Source organism: Ascaphus truei, chromosome 6 (assembly GCF_040206685.1).
Source record: "Ascaphus truei isolate aAscTru1 chromosome 6, aAscTru1.hap1, whole genome shotgun sequence".
Classification (NCBI taxonomy): Eukaryota; Metazoa; Chordata; class Amphibia; order Anura; family Ascaphidae; genus Ascaphus; species Ascaphus truei.
Genome location: NC_134488.1, coordinates 46,533,147 through 46,551,739, shown reverse-complemented (window position 1 = coordinate 46,551,739; position 18,593 = coordinate 46,533,147). Strand labels below are relative to the sequence as shown.

Here is an 18,593-nt window from a genome sequence, read left to right as displayed (position 1 = left end):
TAACCGGAGCTAAGCCGTAGCAGCCCTCAGCACCCATTTATATGAATGGGAGTAAAGGTGGGCTAATGCATAGCACCGTTTTGTGGATCAGGGCCTAAATGAGGTAACAAGGCTGCAGGGACTCCCAAGGTGTGCTGTTAGGTGGGGGGGGGGGAGATTCCCAAGGTGTGCTGGTTAGGGGGGGACGGGGAATCCCAAGGTGTGCTGGTTAGGGGGTGGGGAGATTCCCAAGGTGTGCTGGTTAGGGGGGACGGACTCCCAAGGTGTGCTGGTTGGGGGGGGGGGTGAGTTGGACGGTGATATTTTAGGAAATTTTCAATGGTGGCCATATTAAATCTGCCCAGGCAATGCTCTTCGTTGTTACTAGTCAGGACTCTCTATATACCGCTCATGTGAGTGGAGCTGAAATCTCCCAAGCAAGAGGAAAGTGGCTGCCCCAGTGGCATCGTGGTCAGGGGGTGTAACTCTCGTATAACGCCGTCTTCATTCATTTTCTAATGAGTATTGTACGGATACTACAAATCTCACTGTTACATTGTAATAAACACGTGGATGGGAGTATTACAGTGAGAATAAACACGTGGATGGGAGTATTACAATGTAACAGTGAGAATAAACACGTGGATGGGAGTATTACAATGTAACAGTGAGAATAAACACGTGGATGGGAGTATTACAGTGTAACAGTGAGAATAGACACGTGGGTGGGAGTATTACAATGTAACAGTGAGAATAAACACGTGGGTGGGAGTATTACAATGTAACAGTGAGAATAGACACATGGGTGGGAGTATTACAATGTAACAGTGAGAATAGACACGTGGATGGGAGTATTACAATGTAACAGTGAGAATAAACACGTGGATGGGAGTATTACAATGTAACAGTGAGAATAAACACGTGGATGGGAGTATTACTGTACACTGTAACAGTGAGAATAAACACGTGGATGGGAGTATTACACTGTAACAGTGAGAATAAACACGTGGGTGGGAGTATTACAGTGTAGCAGTGAGAATAAACACGTGGGTGGGAGTATTACAGTGTAGCAGTGAGAATAAACACGTGGATGGGAGTATTACAATGTAACAGTGAGAATAAACACGTGGGTGGGAGTATTACAGTGTAACAGTGAGAATAAACACGTGGATGGGAGTATTACAGTGTAACAGTGAGAATAGACACGTGGGTGGGAGTATTACAATGTAACAGTGAGAATAAACACGTGGATGGGAGTATTACAATGTAACAGTGAGAATAAACACGTGGATGGGAGTATTACAGTGTAACAGTGAGAATAGACACATGGGTGGGAGTATTACAATGTAACAGTGAGAATAGACACGTGGGTGGGAGTAATACAATGTAACAGTGAGAATAAACACGTGGATGGGAGTATTACAATGTAACAGTGAGAATAGACACATGGGTGGGAGTATTACAATGTAACAGTGAGAATAGACACGTGGATGGGAGTATTACAGTGTAACAGTGAGAATAAACACGTGGATGGGAGTATTACAGTGTAACAATGTGAGCAATGTTAATAATGAAAACCGTGACCCATTGAAGAACAGAATAAATATATATACTTCTACCTGGATGTAAATCCTACAGTTGATGACACTGTATTTGCAGCTCTCGTCGTCGTGTTTCCCACAGGACATGACGTCTTTGCATCCTCTCCAGCAACTCGTACTGGTTCCCAGTCACCTGCAGTCAGCCTCCCAGTTCCTTCTCTCACAAACCCAGCCGGGGCAACAAGGTAATACCCCAAACCTGACAAGTGAAAAACAAAAATTGTGAGGCGCTACTTAAGAAGGTGAAATATATAAATAAATAAAAATAATATGTGATAAATCACAAGAGTGCTCAATTATAATAAAAAAATGGCAAACTTTGCTGCTCAACCCTCTTGGGAGAAGATCCAGTTTCTCCTATCTTGAATGGTAAAGAGAAGCTTGTGGGGAGCGCAGGTGTCACCATATATATGTAAGGAAAAAAATATAAAATAGTGTGGTATGTCTATGCTGTGTTTGTTTAGACATACCACACTATTTTATAATTTTTTCCTTACATAAATATGGTGACACCTGCGCTCCCCACAAGCTTCTCAATACCCCAAACCTGGGGGTACAGCATGTCTCTTACTGTCTCACCCGGGAGCGTGTCTCTCGCTGTCTCACCCGGGAGCGTGTCTCTTACTGTCTCACCCGGGAGCGTGTCTCTCGCTGTCTCACCCCGGAGCGTGTCTCTTACTGTCTCACCCGGGAGCGTGTCTCTCGCTGTCTCACCCGGGAGCGTGTCTCTCGCTGTCTCACCCGGGAGCGTGTCTCTCGCTGTCTCACCCGGGAGCGTGTCTCTCGCTGTCTCACCCGGGAGCGTGTCTCTCGCTGTCTCACCCGGGAGCGTGTCTCTCACTGTCTCACCCGGGAGCGTGTCTCTCACTGTCTCACCCGGGAGCGTGTCTCTCACTGTCTCACCCCGGAGCGTGTCTCTCACTGTCTCACCCGGGAGCGTGTCTCTCACTGTCTCACCCGGGAGCGTGTCTCTCACTGTCTCACCCGGGAGCGTGTCTCTCACTGTCTCACCCGGGAGCGTGTCTCTCACTGTCTCACCCGGGAGCGTGTCTCTCACTGTCTCACCCACTGTCTCACCCGGGAGCGTGTCTCTCACTGTCTCACCTGGGAGCGTGTCTCTCACTGTCTCACCTGGGAGCGTGTCTCTCACTGTCTCACCCGGGAGCGTGTCTCTCACTGTCTCACCCGGGAGCATGTCTCTCACTGTCTCACCTGGGAGCGTGTCTCTCACTGTCTCACCTGGGAGCGTGTCTCTCACTGTCTCACCCGGGAGCATGTCTCTCACTGTCTCACCTGGGAGCGTGTCTCTCACTGTCTCACCTGGGAGCGTGTCTCTCACTGTCTCACCCAGGGCTGGCCAACTCCAATCCTCAAGGGCCACCAAACAGGTCAGGTTTTCAGGATATCCCTGCTTCAGCAAAGGTGGCTCAATCGAAGACTGCACCACCTGTGCTGAAGGACACTTGGGACAAGTACCCCGTGGCATTAGGGTTGGAGTAACTAATTGGGAAATGGGGGTTCATCAGAAAACAGCATGAGCTGTATATGGGAAGCTGGGGCTAGCAGCTGTACAGTATAGGGGAATCTGGGACTAGCAGCTGTATAGGGGAAGCTGGGGCTAGCAGCTGTATAGGGAAATCTGGGGCTAGCAGCTGTATAGGGGAATCTGGGGCTAGCAGCTGTATAGGGGAAGCTGGGCCTAGCAGCTGTATAGGGGAAGCTGGGCCTAGCAGCTGTATAGGGGATGCTGGGGCTAGCAGCTGTATAGGGGATGCTGGGGCTAGCAGCTGTATAGGGGATGCTGGGCCTAGCAGATGTATAGGGGAATCTGGGGCTAGCAGCTGTAATGTGTCCCTGGTACAATGTATTATGGTTAAGTAATGCCACACACGTGGCTGCACTGCCACCTTGTGGCTGGATGATGTATGTATTAGACAATACTGTACAATAAACAGAACAAAAAGCAGAAGTGATAACTTTAACAGCAAACTAGTGGTTAAAAAGAGGGCAAAATTTTAGGGCCACTAAGGTCCCTTCTTCAGGCAAAAGTTACATTCTTTGCAGTCTCTGATATCTTTTTTATATTGCTGTTCCCATACACGAGTTTTCCAGCCCACACATGGAGTGGTCTTGGTTGGGTGGTCTTGGGTGGAGTGGTCTTGGGGTAATAGCGCTGCCGTTGAAGCGGTTGTTGACCCAGCTTCGAATTCTTGTACAAGTCACTTTCTCTCCCAGGGCCATGGCACAGAATACATCGGGTTTATGCTCTGCAGGGTGAGGACAGGTGCCAGGAAAACAGATCTGTGCACAGTGCTGTGATATGACCAACGGCACATATATTCTTCTTACATCTTGAAAGCTCGTGCATAAAAACATGTGTAACGTTGGTCAATTGTCTCCATCCGTGAGATGACTTGATAGTTGAGGTTGAGATTTTTCCAGGTATGACCAGTAACACTGGTGATCATGGAGGACACAATTGGTGTGTTGGTTAGTAATGCTTTCTCATTTCTTTAGGTCTTCTGCAATCCAATCTCCTCTCGCTCCCTCAGCAACAGGGGGGTCTCCTTCAGCCACAGGCTGGGATGGGACTGGCTTCTCAGGTAAATGGGTCTCCTGGAAGTATTAATACTCCCTGTTGTGCATGTGCTGGGGGAATCTGGTAACAGCTTGTCACGTGTGTACAATATTAATATGTTGAGTCCAGTATGAGATATCTTTGTTGCTCTGTGTTTATTGCGTGGGTAAGTGGGTCACGGTGAACCCACAGCTCCCTTGTGCTCTTCACACAGGCAGTAGGACGCCCTGGTCTTCCGGGGTCATCTCTAGAGCCACATCTGGAGATGGCACAACATCTGCATGTCCCAAAACTTCTGTCCGTGGCCCAAGATGAACCCAGTGACCTAGAGGAACTGGAGAAGTTTGCCAAGACGTTCAAGCAGAGAAGGATCAAGCTGGGGTTCACACAGGTGAGAGGCAGGGAGGAGTTGGGTGGTACCACACTCCAAGCTTAAGCTACACCTGCAGGGTACACCAGCTGGGGTCAGTAGGGATAATGACACACAATGTCTTTCAAACGACATATACTTGGGTTGAAATTCTCCAATGGCCATCAATTAAATATCAGCACAAAACACATGCACTCCGAGGTTTTGAAGAGCAAGCTTTTCTCCGGGGCTTTACGTTAATAGTTAAAGCAGAAATGTGGCAAAGTGTCCACACATCTACCAGCAAGTAGAGACAGGGAATCCATCTAAAGCCGTTGCCCGGATTTTCACTGGGGTTACCCACAAAATCCGTTTCACGGTGTAAAATTCGCAAATGGATTTGGGGCGGATTCATCAAAATCTGCCATTGGATATAACCCATGGACGGATTTGTAGAATTCAATACGCGGTTTCAGCGCTGGCAGATTCTCCAAATCCATCCACGGGTTGCAGAGTGTATTGGTAATTGTAAGAGATGTGGGCAGAGGTTCATATAATGGAGACCGATTAGGGTGAAATTAGGTGGAGTCTGGTTAATTGCCTGCTGCACTTCACAAGATCCCTTCTGGATTTTAGAGATGGTTTCTTCAACAGGGATAAGTCCCTGTTACAGTAATAATAATAAAAACATTTGCAAAACGCAAATCGCCCTTTTTGACATTGATCCGCTGAAATCCGCGGACCAAAGGAATCGGCCGATCCAAATCCGGCCCCAAAAATTCGACCATCTCTACCGGCAGCAAGATGCCTTCCAGGTTCTTTGGAAATACGGCGGTCGTTGGAAGGCATCTTGTGTTGGCAGAAGACACGGTCCGGAATTAGCGCGTGTCTATACAGATCGTCTCATTAACCTTCCTTCTGTGACTATCAGGGTGACGTCGGACTGGCCATGGGGAAGCTCTACGGGAACGATTTCAGCCAGACGACCATATCTCGGTTTGAAGCCCTTAACCTGAGCTTCAAAAACATGTGCAAGCTGAAACCCCTGCTGGAGAAGTGGCTCAGTGACGCAGGTACACGTGGCAGGGGTGTGGGGATAACCTGAGGGGCAGGGTCGGGAAGGTGGAAGTGGACGGCTCCTGCTGGGGCTCTACGCTTGCACCTTTCTCTGTTGATGCCACTGAGAAACCTTAACCTCGGCCTTAAGCGACGGCGTCACATGTCAGAAACGTGCATGTTTAGCGCAGCCCACGTAGTGCCGAGTGGGACATTGGGTCTCGCTTGTTTCGCCGCGAACAAATGACCGCCGGCGGTCGGCCGCAGAGGGACACTTCGGCGCAGCCAACCCGCCTCCGGAGCACCCGCCGCCAGCCGCTTCTAAAGTAAGTTTTATTGGTTAGACTAGGGCGTTAATTTAAGGGGTTATTAGTGCTTAGGGGGTTAATGTAAGGGTTTTAGGCTAAGGGGTTAAAGTTTTTAGGGCAAGGGTTTAGGGTAGGGGGTTTTAGAGTAAGGAGTAGCCTTAGTATTATGGGTTTTTAAGGTAAGGGTTAAGATTAGGGACTGAGCGTCCCGGCGGCGGGGTGAGTAGCAGCAGAGCTCTGGCGGTCATGTGATCGGCGGAACGATTGTACTAGACCGATGTTGTTTGCATTGCCGTTCAAGACATGGAGAAAGGTGGCAGAACGCGTCGCCGATATCTATATATTCCAATACCATGTGTGTATCAAGTAGCTCCTCCCCAGGCGCCTTGTATTGCTTGGTAAAAGCGCTGTGTGGAAGAAAGTAAAGACACAGGGCGGCCATGCGCTGACATTCCTGGGTGCATGTTACAATGAGTAATGATGGAACCGAGCAGCAGGTCTGGGATTATGATCCATAGACCTGTTATATTACTCTGCTGTGATAACCCTACTCCTGCCCTTCCAGAATGTGCCCCAGCGGACTCTGCCATGTCACCCAACGCCAACTACCCCCTGCTTAGCGAGATGTTTGGGCGGAAGAGAAAGAAACGGACCAGCATCGAGACCAACATACGTCTCACATTAGAGAAAAGGTTTCAGGATGTGAGTATACAGTTCCCGCGTCCCGTCTGTGTATTTCCAACCCCCGGGCCGCCATTGGACAGGAAGCTCCTGTGTTTCGCCGTATCAACGGCTCCAGTACTCAAATTTGCAAATGACATAGAAACTTTCCCCCAAATGGTTGGGCTGCAAACTGTAATAATAGATAATGTTACTATAGTAATATAAGAATACATTGTAGCTGCTGACTTACACTGACTGAAGGATTTATTTGAAACTGAAAGGCAGCCATTTAGTGAACCCTGGGAAGCAAGATTGTGCTGGTCGATCGGCAGCTTAGGTAATTAGTTTTCAATAAAGGTAATTAGGGGCTGCATATATTAAAACAAAAAATATGTTTTTTTGTTGTTTTTTTAACTACAGTACTTGGATTGCCTCTTTAAAATCCTTCTCATGCTCTTTTAAAACTTTAAGCACCAAACGGACTATACGTTATCAAAAAAGAAATGTCCCCCTCTTTTTACCATCGCACGATTCTGTGGGGGTATACCCTCTTTACATTCTGTAGCCGAATTCTGGAGAATTTGCTTTCTTGGGAGGATAAAATGGCTGCCATTCACACTCATTCGGGCAGGAGTGGCCAACTCTAGCCCTCAAGGGCCACCAACTGGTCAGGTTTTAAGGATATCCCTGCTTCAGCACAGGTGGCTCAATTAGTCTCTCAGTCTTCGCTGAGCCACTGATTGAGCCACCTGTGCTGAAGCAGGGATTTCCTTAAAACCTGACCGGTTGGTGGCCCTTGAGGGCTGGGTTGCCCACCCATGCATTAGGACAGAGGTTGCCATGGCAATAGCTGATGCCAGGGAAATGATAAACCGGTGAAAACTAAAAGGTACATATAGATCGGCACAAATTGTCGGGTTACACCGTTTTTGTGTGGCGTTTTGCAGGGATTGCCGTTTTTAGGCTGATACATGCCCGCCCAGAGTTGTCTTTTCTATCCCCTGCTTCTCTGTGTATGAATCACCAGTAATGGCCGCCGTGCGCTCTCCTGCACTTGTGATGTCATCCGCCCACGCCATTCTGACTAAACGTGTGTTATTCTCACTGGCATAAACATCAACTTCAAGTGCAAGAGTGTGTAAGCAGACAGCATCACGTTCACACTGTAAGCAGACAGCATCACGTTCACACTGTAAGCAGACAGCAGCACACTCACACTGTAAGCAGACAGCAGCACGCTCACACTGTAAGCAGACAGCAGCACGCTCACACTGTAAGCAGACAGCAGCACACTCACACTAAGCAGACAGCAGCACACTCACACTGTAAGCAGACAGCAGCACACTCACACTGTAAGCAGACAGCAGCACGCTCACACTGTAAGCAGACAGCAGCACGCTCACACTGTAAGCAGACAGCAGCACGCTCACACTGTAAGCAGACAGCAGCACGCTCACACTGTAAGCAGACAGCAGCACGCTCACACTGTAAGCAGACAGCAGCACGCTCACACTGTAAGCAGACAGCAGCACGCTCACACTGTAAGCAGACAGCAGCACGCTCACACTGTAAGCAGACAGCAGCACGCTCACACTGTAAGCAGACAGCAGCACGCTCACACTGTAAGCAGACAGCAGCACGCTCACACTGTAAGCAGACAGCAGCACGCTCACACTGTAAGCAGACAGCAGCACGCTCACACTGTAAGCAGACAGCAGCACGCTCACACTGTAAGCAGACAGCAGCACGCTCACACTGTAAGCAGACAGCAGCACGCTCACACTGTAAGCAGACAGCAGCACGCTCACACTGTAAGCAGACAGCAGCACGCTCACACTGTAAGCAGACAGCAGCACGCTCACTGTAAGCAGACAGCAGCACGCTCACTGTAAGCAGACAGCAGCACGCTCACACTGTAAGCAGACAGCAGCACGCTCACACTGTAAGCAGACAGCAGCACACACACTGTAAGCAGACAGCAGCACGCTCACACTGTAAGCAGACAGCAGCACGCTCACACTGTAAGCAGACAGCAGCACGCTCACACTGTAAGCAGACAGCAGCACACTCACACTGTAAGAAGACAGCAGCACGCTCACACTGTAAGCAGACAGCAGCACGCTCACACTGTAAGCAGACAGCAGCACGCTCACACTGTAAGCAGACAGCAGCACGCTCACACTGTAAGAAGACAGCAGCACGCTCACACTGTAAGCAGACAGCAGCACGCTCACACTGTAAGCAGACAGCAGCACACACACTGTAAGCAGACAGCAGCACGCTCACACTGTAAGCAGACAGCAGCACGCTCACACTGTAAGCAGACAGCAGCACGCTCACACTGTAAGCAGACAGCAGCACGCTCACACTGTAAGCAGACAGCAGCACGCTCACACTGTAAGCAGACAGCAGCACGCTCACACTGTAAGCAGACAGCAGCACGCTCACACTGTAAGCAGACAGCAGCACGCTCACACTGTAAGCAGACAGCAGCACACACACTGTAAGCAGACAGCAGCACGCTCACACTGTAAGCAGACAGCAGCACACTCACACTGTAAGCAGACAGCAGCACGCTCACACTGTAAGCAGACAGCAGCACGCTCACACTGTAAGCAGACAGCAGCACGCTCACACTGTAAGCAGACAGCAGCACGCTCGCACTGTAAGCAGACAGCAGCACGCTCACACTGTAAGCAGACAGCAGCACGCTCACACTGTAAGCAGACAGCAGCACGCTCACACTGTAAGCAGACAGCAGCACACACACTGTAAGCAGACAGCAGCACGCTCACACTGTAAGCAGACAGCAGCACGCTCACACTGTAAGCAGACAGCAGCACGCTCACACTGTAAGCAGACAGCAGCACGCTCACACTGTAAGCAGACAGCAGCACGCTCACACTGTAAGCAGACAGCAGCACGCTCACACTGTAAGCAGACAGCAGCACGCTCACACTGTAAGCAGACAGCAGCACGCTCACACTGTAAGCAGACAGCAGCACGCTCACACTGTAAGCAGACAGCAGCACACACACTGTAAGCAGACAGCAGCACGCTCACACTGTAAGCAGACAGCAGCACACTCACACTGTAAGCAGACAGCAGCACGCTCACACTGTAAGCAGACAGCAGCACGCTCACACTGTAAGCAGACAGCAGCACGCTCACACTGTAAGCAGACAGCAGCACGCTCACACTGTAAGCAGACAGCAGCACGCTCACACTGTAAGCAGACAGCAGCACGCTCACACTGTAAGCAGACAGCAGCACACTCACACTGTAAGCAGACAGCAGCACGCTCACACTGTAAGCAGACAGCAGCACACACACTGTAAGCAGACAGCAGCACGCTCACACTGTAAGCAGACAGCAGCACGCTCACACTGTAAGCAGACAGCAGCACGCTCACACTGTAAGCAGACAGCAGCACGCTCACACTGTAAGCAGACAGCAGCACGCTCACACTGTAAGCAGACAGCAGCACGCTCACACTGTAAGCAGACAGCAGCACGCTCACACTGTAAGCAGACAGCAGCACGCTCACACTGTAAGCAGACAGCAGCACACACACTGTAAGCAGACAGCAGCACGCTCACACTGTAAGCAGACAGCAGCACACTCACACTGTAAGCAGACAGCAGCACGCTCACACTGTAAGCAGACAGCAGCACGCTCACACTGTAAGCAGACAGCAGCACGCTCACACTGTAAGCAGACAGCAGCACGCTCACACTGTAAGCAGACAGCAGCACGCTCACACTGTAAGCAGACAGCAGCACGCTCGCACTGTAAGCAGACAGCAGCACGCTCACACTGTAAGCAGACAGCAGCACGCTCACACTGTAAGCAGACAGCAGCACGCTCACACTGTAAGAAGACAGCAGCACGCTCACACTGTAAGCAGACAGCAGCACGCTCACACTGTAAGCAGACAGCAGCACGCTCACACTGTAAGCAGACAGCAGCACACTCACACTGTAAGAAGACAGCAGCACGCTCACACTGTAAGCAGACAGCAGCACGCTCACACTGTAAGCAGACAGCAGCACACACACTGTAAGCAGACAGCAGCACGCTCACACTGTAAGCAGACAGCAGCACGCTCACACTGTAAGCAGACAGCAGCACGCTCACACTGTAAGCAGACAGCAGCACGCTCACACTGTAAGCAGACAGCAGCACGCTCACACTGTAAGCAGACAGCAGCACGCTCACACTGTAAGCAGACAGCAGCACGCTCACACTGTAAGCAGACAGCAGCACGCTCACACTGTAAGCAGACAGCAGCACGCTCACACTGTAAGCAGACAGCAGCACGCTCACACTGTAAGCAGACAGCAGCACACACACTGTAAGCAGACAGCAGCACGCTCACACTGTAAGCAGACAGCAGCACGCTCACACTGTAAGCAGACAGCAGCACGCTCACACTGTAAGCAGACAGCAGCACGCTCACACTGTAAGCAGACAGCAGCATGCTCACACTGTAAGCAGACAGCAGCACGCTCACACTGTAAGCAGACAGCAGCACGCTCACACTGTAAGCAGACAGCAGCACGCTCGCACTGTAAGCAGACAGCAGCACGCTCACACTGTAAGCAGACAGCAGCACGCTCGCACTGTAAGCAGACAGCAGCACGCTCACACTGTAAGCAGACAGCAGCACACTCATACTGTAAGCAGACAGCAGCACGCTCACACTGTAAGCAGACAGCAGCACGCTCACACTGTAAGCAGACTGCAGCACGCTCACACTGTAAGCAGACAGCAGCACGCTCACACTGTAAGCAGACAGCAGCACGCTCACACTGTAAGCAGACAGCAGCACGCTCACACTGTAAGCAGACAGCAGCACGCTCACACTGTAAGCAGACAGCAGCACGCTCACACTGTAAGCAGACAGCAGCACACTCGCACTGTAAGCAGACAGCAGCACGCTCACACTGTAAGCAGACAGCAGCACGCTCACACTGTAAGCAGACAGCAGCACGCTCACACTGTAAGCAGACAGCAGCACACACACTGTAAGCAGACAGCAGCACGCTCACACTGTAAGCAGACAGCAGCACGCTCACACTGTAAGCAGACAGCAGCACGCTCACACTGTAAGCAGACAGCAGCACTCTCACACTGTAAGCAGACAGCAGCACGCTCACACTGTAAGCAGACAGCAGCACGCTCACACTGTAAGCAGACAGCAGCACGCTCACACTGTAAGCAGACAGCAGCACGCTCACACTGTAAGCAGACAGCAGCACGCTCACACTGTAAGCAGACAGCAGCACGCTCACACTGTAAGCAGACAGCAGCACGCACACTGTAAGCAGACAGCAGCACGCTCACACTGTAAGCAGACAGCAGCACGCTCACACTGTAAGCAGACAGCAGCACGCTCACACTGTAAGCAGACAGCAGCACGCTCGCACTGTAAGCAGACAGCAGCACGCTCGCACTGTAAGCAGACAGCAGCACGCTCGCACTGTAAGCAGACAGCAGCACGCTCGCACTGTAAGCAGACAGCAGCACGCTCGCACTGTAAGCAGACAGCAGCACGCTCGCACTGTAAGCAGACAGCAGCACGCTCGCACTGTAAGCAGACAGCAGCACGCTCGCACTGTAAGCAGACAGCAGCACGCTCGCACTGTAAGCAGACAGCAGCACGCTCGCACTGTAAGCAGACAGCAGCACGCTCGCACTGTAAGCAGACAGCAGCACGCTCGCACTGTAAGCAGACAGCAGCACGCTCGCACTGTAAGCAGACAGCAGCACGCTCGCACTGTAAGCAGACAGCAGCACGCTCGCACTGTAAGCAGACAGCAGCACGCTCGCACTGTAAGCAGACAGCAGCACGCTCGCACTGTAAGCAGACAGCAGCACGCTCACACTGTAAGCAGACAGCAGCACGCTCACACTGTAAGCAGACAGCAGCACGCTCACACTGTAAGCAGACAGCAGCACGCTCACACTGTAAGCAGACAGCAGCACGCTCACACTGTAAGCAGACAGCAGCACGCTCACACTGTAAGCAGACAGCAGCACGCTCACACTGTAAGCAGACAGCAGCACGCTCACACTGTAAGCAGACAGCAGCACGCTCACACTGTAAGCAGACAGCAGCACGCTCACACTGTAAGCAGACAGCAGCACGCTCACACTGTAAGCAGACAGCAGCACGCTCGCACTGTAAGCAGACAGCAGCACGCTCGCACTGTAAGCAGACAGCAGCACGCTCGCACTGTAAGCAGACAGCAGCACGCTCGCACTGTAAGCAGACAGCAGCACGCTCGCACTGTAAGCAGACAGCAGCACGCTCGCACTGTAAGCAGACAGCAGCACGCTCGCACTGTAAGCAGACAGCAGCACGCTCGCACTGTAAGCAGACAGCAGCACGCTCACACTGTAAGCAGACAGCAGCACGCTCACACTGTAAGCAGACAGCAGCACGCTCACACTGTAAGCAGACAGCAGCACGCTCACACTGTAAGCAGACAGCAGCACGCTCACACTGTAAGCAGACAGCAGCACGCTCACACTGTAAGCAGACAGCAGCACGCTCACACTGTAAGCAGACAGCAGCACGCTCACACTGTAAGCAGACAGCAGCACGCTCACACTGTAAGCAGACAGCAGCACGCTCACACTGTAAGCAGACAGCAGCACGCTCACACTGTAAGCAGACAGCAGCACGCTCACACTGTAAGCAGACAGCAGCACGCTCACACTGTAAGCAGACAGCAGCACGCTCACACTGTAAGCAGACAGCAGCACGCTCACACTGTAAGCAGACAGCAGCACGCTCACACTGTAAGCAGACAGCAGCACGCTCACACTGTAAGCAGACAGCAGCACGCTCCCACTGTAAGCAGACAGCAGCACGCTCCCACTGTAAGCAGACAGCAGCACGCTCACACTGTAAGCAGACAGCAGCACGCTCCCACTGTAAGCAGACAGCAGCACGCTCCCACTGTAAGCAGACAGCAGCACGCTCCCACTGTAAGCAGACAGCAGCACGCTCCCACTGTAAGCAGACAGCAGCACGCTCCCACTGTAAGCAGACAGCAGCACGCTCACACTGTAAGCAGACAGCAGCACGCTCACACTGTAAGCAGACAGCAGCACGCTCACACTGTAAGCAGACAGCAGCACGCTCACACTGTAAGCAGACAGCAGCACGCTCACACTGTAAGCAGACAGCAGCACGCTCACACTGTAAGCAGACAGCAGCACGCTCACACTGTAAGCAGACAGCAGCACGCTCACACTGTAAGCAGACAGCAGCACGCTCACACTGTAAGCAGACAGCAGCACGCTCACACTGTAAGCAGACAGCAGCACGCTCACACTGTAAGCAGACAGCAGCACGCTCACACTGTAAGCAGACAGCAGCACGCTCACACTGTAAGCAGACAGCAGCACGCTCACACTGTAAGCAGACAGCAGCACGCTCACACTGTAAGCAGACAGCAGCACGCTCACACTGTAAGCAGACAGCAGCACGCTCACACTGTAAGCAGACAGCAGCACGCTCACACTGTAAGCAGACAGCAGCACGCTCGCACTGTAAGCAGACAGCAGCACGCTAGCACTGTAAGCAGACAGCAGCACGCTCGCACTGTAAGCAGACAGCAGCACGCTCACACTGTAAGCAGACAGCAGCACACTCACACTGTAAGCAGACAGCAGCACGCTCACACTGTAAGAGGAGTAACAAACAAAACAGGTTTACCTGGTGCTTACACACACCGAGTAGGACTACTCCAACCTACCCATAAATACCTACCCATTAATACTCAAGAGGAAAACATTGTATGTAGCATGGCAAATAACAAATCCCACGTGTGAGCACATTCACATGTGTCAGACACGTCTGCAACCCTGCCCTTCCCCATTATCTCTTAAGAACAGCACAAAGCAGCAATACTACTTTCTCCCTTTTTGTTTGTTTCTTCTTTGTATATGTACAGCGTGTGACGATGTATAATTCTACATTCTTACCTAAGCTGGCAATTGTTTGGTGCTCCTGTTATAAATCTGCCACAATCCTGATTGTGTGCCTAACATAATGGCCGCCTTTTGGTTTCTTTCAATCCTTCAGTCAGTGTAACTCATCGGCTACAATGTATCCTGATATTACTAAGGTCACATTATATATTGTTACAGTTTGCAGCTCAAACTGCTGGGAACATTGGCAACAAATGATCATAAACGGGAGTTACAAATATCTTGCACTGCTGGGGAGGTGGGCTAAAACCTGCTATAGAAATCAAAGGATGCGTTAAAACAAATTAAAAATGGCATGAAGAGATTAATAATAAAAAGAAGAAACAGTCACTATTTAATACTACAGAACTGATTTATTTAAAAAACACATAAGATTTCACGTTTTGTTGCTTCAATGTGGTCATTTGCATGTCATTACTGCGTCCCGCTAGTATGGCGTGGGAATGGGAGGAAGCAGATTGTGGGCACTGGGGGAAGACATTCCGGACGCACGCCTGCGTTTCTTATCTTCGCTGCCAGATGCTGCCCTTTGTTTTAGTACAGATGGGTGCGCGTGGGCATTACAAGGACGGTTGATCCCTTGCTTTACCAATTTGGGCACATTGGTTACCCCCATGTCTCTTCCATTGCAGAACCCGAAGCCGAGCTCAGAGGAGATCACCATGATCTCGGAGCAGCTGACAATGGAGAAGGAAGTGGTGCGGGTCTGGTTCTGCAACCGGCGCCAGAAGGAGAAGAGAATCAACTGTCCCATCAGCTTGCCCATGAAGTCCTCAATGTATAACTCCCGACTGGTGAGATGCTTAGAAGTAAAATCTCTGGGGGGGCCTGCAGTTATATAGGACCTTATTTACTCAATGGTGCCAAGGAGAAAGATGCCCCTTGGCATTTAAGTCAACGGACCGTGTGTCGCAGCACTGGAAGCTGTCGTGTGGCAGAACAATAAATATAAGCTGTAACGTCTTGCTATCCTCAAACAGGTGCCAACGTCCGGTGCTTTGGGTTCCCTAGGAATGACTCCAGTGCACAGCACAGGTGAGATACTACAGCAGCCTTTAACAATCCCTCCACATTAGCACCTCTTCGATATGGTGAGAAGTGAGAGTGATGCAGTACTTTCTTACTTGCAACTCAGTTAATGCATTGGCTTCCATTCACTTGCATGGAAGTTAATGCATAGTTAACACTGCATTACATAGCTCAGGGGTGAGCAACTCCAGTCCTCAAGAGCCACCAACAGGTCGGGTTTTCAGGATAGCCCTGCTTCAGCACAGGTGGGCCAATCAGTGGCTCAGCCTTTGACCGAGATAGGCACTTGTGCTGAAGCAGGGAAATGCTGAAACCCGACCAGTTGGTGACCCTTGAGGACTGGAGTCGCCCATCCCTTATATAACTTGTCTCCAGAATCACCAGAGGCCATAGACATTGAGCTGGTTTGCTGAAGGCGACAAAACCATACTAAGGATGTAGATTTGGGGACATGCCGTGGTCCGTGCGATGATGCTCTGTGATCAAATCGTTTCCACGTGCTTCATTCTGTCCCAGCTGGGTAGCAATAATCTCGTTTATCCCATCGCCACTCCTCACCTGCCAGTCAGGTGAAAGCACCAGGAACGTGTGCCCATGTTTCCACTCTGGAACTGGCTGCACGCGATCCCCCTGGAATATAACCTGCTGCACGATGGGTATTAAAAGTACATGTATAGTCACCTAGCCTCGTGGGAGCAGTTGCTGTACTTCCCAATGGGCAAGTGCTTGACGGCAGCCACCTGCCTTCCTACGGGACGGTTTGCATTGCAGCCGGCAGCCAATGAGGGGAAACCTCACGTCATACTCTTGTTACAGTGACGTCATCTTGTTCCCCCGGGAGCTCCAGCCGGCCACCTTCACCTGGCTCCAGTCTCCACTGCAGCAGCCCTGGGGTCTCCCTGAGCAGCTCCAAGCCCCCTATGAACGCACCCACCTACAGCTCCTGCGGGTAAGTCCTCGTGTTACTTCTCTGGCACTGCCTGAAAGCGTACTCGCTGCACCCGAGAGCTGTGTCCTATTAACCTATCACCAACAGCGGCACATCTCCCGCTATTTCAATACATCGCAACTATAGTGGGGTTTTTTTTGTAAATGAGCCTAGCAAATATAAAGTTTGTATGTATTCATTCAATGACCATACTCGCACTGCAGGGCGACCCTACTGGCCGGATAGAGGATAAAAGCTTTCGGCACCATGTCAGCTTACTTGTCACCTGGACAATGTGACTCCTTTTCTGTAAGTCCTACACCAGGGCTGGGCAACTGCCATCCTCAAGGGCTACCAACTGGTCAGGGTTTCAGGATATCCCTGCTTCAGCATAGGTGATGCAGTCTTCAACTGAGCCACTGATTAAGCCACCTGTGCTGAAGCTGGGATATCCTTAAAACCTGACCTGTTGGTAGCCCTTGAGGACTGGCGTTGCCTTCCTCTGTGCTACAGCGATTAAGTTCGTACGTCTGAAGGGTTATTCATTAAACTGCAATAGTGCCGATCAGGGCACTATAACACAGACGCATCCCATTAACTGTTTGCCTGCTATAGTACCCTAATCAGCACCATCGCATTTAAATGAGTAACCCGCTTAGAGGCTTAGTTTATATCCGCTGAAGCAGCTGTTTGGGTCGTTTTCAACTGAAAATCCCCATTGCCGAAAATGGCACAAAGTGCCTCTTCAGTGGATATAAAATGCCCCCTTAGCGTTACTGTCACATTGGTGAGGCTGTTGCAGACCTCTTGTTCTTCCAAAATGCTAACGGCAACACATTCTTATTCCCATGCAGATCGTGGTACCGATGGAATCCCACGTACCTGCACTGAGACGGCCAACCACCCAACCCCTCTATCTCGGCAAATAATGAAGCTGATGGTTTGACCAACACGGAATGCGTCGACGTGCATCACTCATTGGCCAGGGTGGGTACCGACAGCAATGCCATCACCAGGGGGAACGCGTCGGCTTCCATTAGCCCTTCACTGCAGACTTCAGCCGCAAATGAATAATATGGGAAGCCTATGCAAACCGCTCTACTTCTGTATGAGAACCCAAAGACAGCCCACCGAGTTACTTCTCTATCACCTTCTCTGATAGATGACCTCCAGCTACTGCCATTGTTGACATAGGAACCGAGTAGCCTGACACATTAAGATCCCGCGCTTCTTCCTCCCTTTGGTACCTGCTCCTCCTGTATCGGCTTTGTGATATTATGGTAAAATCCAAGCACTACCAGGTGGCATCTCACCCCTTCCAGATCTTCTGTTTCACCGTCTCCGTACTCGGCACATGTAAACCCGAAGCAGCTGGCACTGCCATTATTCTTCTCCTAGCAAGTTTACTTACCGCGTTCTCTCCTCGCTATATTTCCTTATCCTTTTCTCTTCTGCAATAGGTTTCTGGGGGAACTTGTGACCGGTAAATTATTTTGACTTGTAAATAATCTCCATGTTAGTTGCAGCTTCTGCGAGACGTTCGTCCTGGTGGAGTCGTTAAGAAGGGCTTTTAAACCTGTACTTTCAGAATGATGTGTTTAAGCGCTACAGATGGCAGTGATGTTAAAATATTCATATGGCTCTTGGGGAAAAGGGAGTCAGAAACTGTTAGAACTGGAACAATACACACTAATCATCGTATGTGCGCGGAAAGCTGGAGAATAAAAGTGTGATGTGAAAATGTATGTATATCTTTACATATATATATATATATATATATATATATAGCGCCTTCCCTGTACATAGCGCTTCCCAGCACACGGGACATAATAATATAACACATAATGGGAATAAGTGCTTCAGACATAAAAGTAACATTAGGAAAAGGAGTTCCTGCCCCGCAGAGCTTGCTATCTAAGTCATAAGAACGTACAGAGACAGTAGGGGTGTGTTCTGGTAAGTGTGTCTGCAGGGGGCCACGGTCGATGTATGAGGTGTAAAGTATCAGCCACGGAGCTACCCATATGCTGCGTTGCAGAGCTGGATTTTAAGATCGTTCTTGAAGTGGCAATCCAAGCCCACTTTAAAAAAAAATATA

General features: G+C 50.6%; 1 protein-coding gene and 1 long non-coding RNA gene across 3 annotated transcripts in view; one reads left to right on the top strand and one right to left on the bottom strand.

Moving 5' to 3' along the window:
• The window catches only part of LOC142496978 (uncharacterized), a 43,469-nt gene extending 40,187 nt beyond the window's left edge, over positions 1–3,282 (bottom strand). Inside the window, exons 1-2 of the long non-coding RNA XR_012802149.1 lie at positions 2,901–3,282; positions 1,599–1,779 (exon numbers count right to left, since the gene is read on the bottom strand). This is a non-coding gene — a long non-coding RNA (uncharacterized LOC142496978). The remainder of the gene's footprint in view (positions 1–1,598; positions 1,780–2,900) is intronic.
• POU2F3 (POU class 2 homeobox 3) overlaps positions 1–18,184 on the top strand; it is a 70,729-nt gene extending 52,545 nt beyond the window's left edge. The window contains exons 5-13 of one of the 2 annotated variants that reach the window (XM_075604134.1): positions 1,663–1,765; positions 4,098–4,183; positions 4,373–4,549; positions 5,439–5,580; positions 6,437–6,573; positions 15,171–15,332; positions 15,519–15,573; positions 16,384–16,516; positions 17,350–18,184. In XM_075604134.1, the coding sequence (XP_075460249.1) occupies positions 1,663–1,765; positions 4,098–4,183; positions 4,373–4,549; positions 5,439–5,580; positions 6,437–6,573; positions 15,171–15,332; positions 15,519–15,573; positions 16,384–16,516; positions 17,350–17,386 (1,032 nt within the window). In that variant the 3' untranslated portion in view covers positions 17,387–18,184. Of the gene's footprint in view, positions 1–1,638; positions 1,766–4,097; positions 4,184–4,372; positions 4,550–5,438; positions 5,581–6,436; positions 6,574–15,170; positions 15,333–15,518; positions 15,574–16,383; positions 16,517–17,349 lie in introns of both variants that reach the window. The other variant, XM_075604133.1, reaches the window with a different exon arrangement.
• Positions 18,185–18,593: the final 409 nt, after the last annotated feature.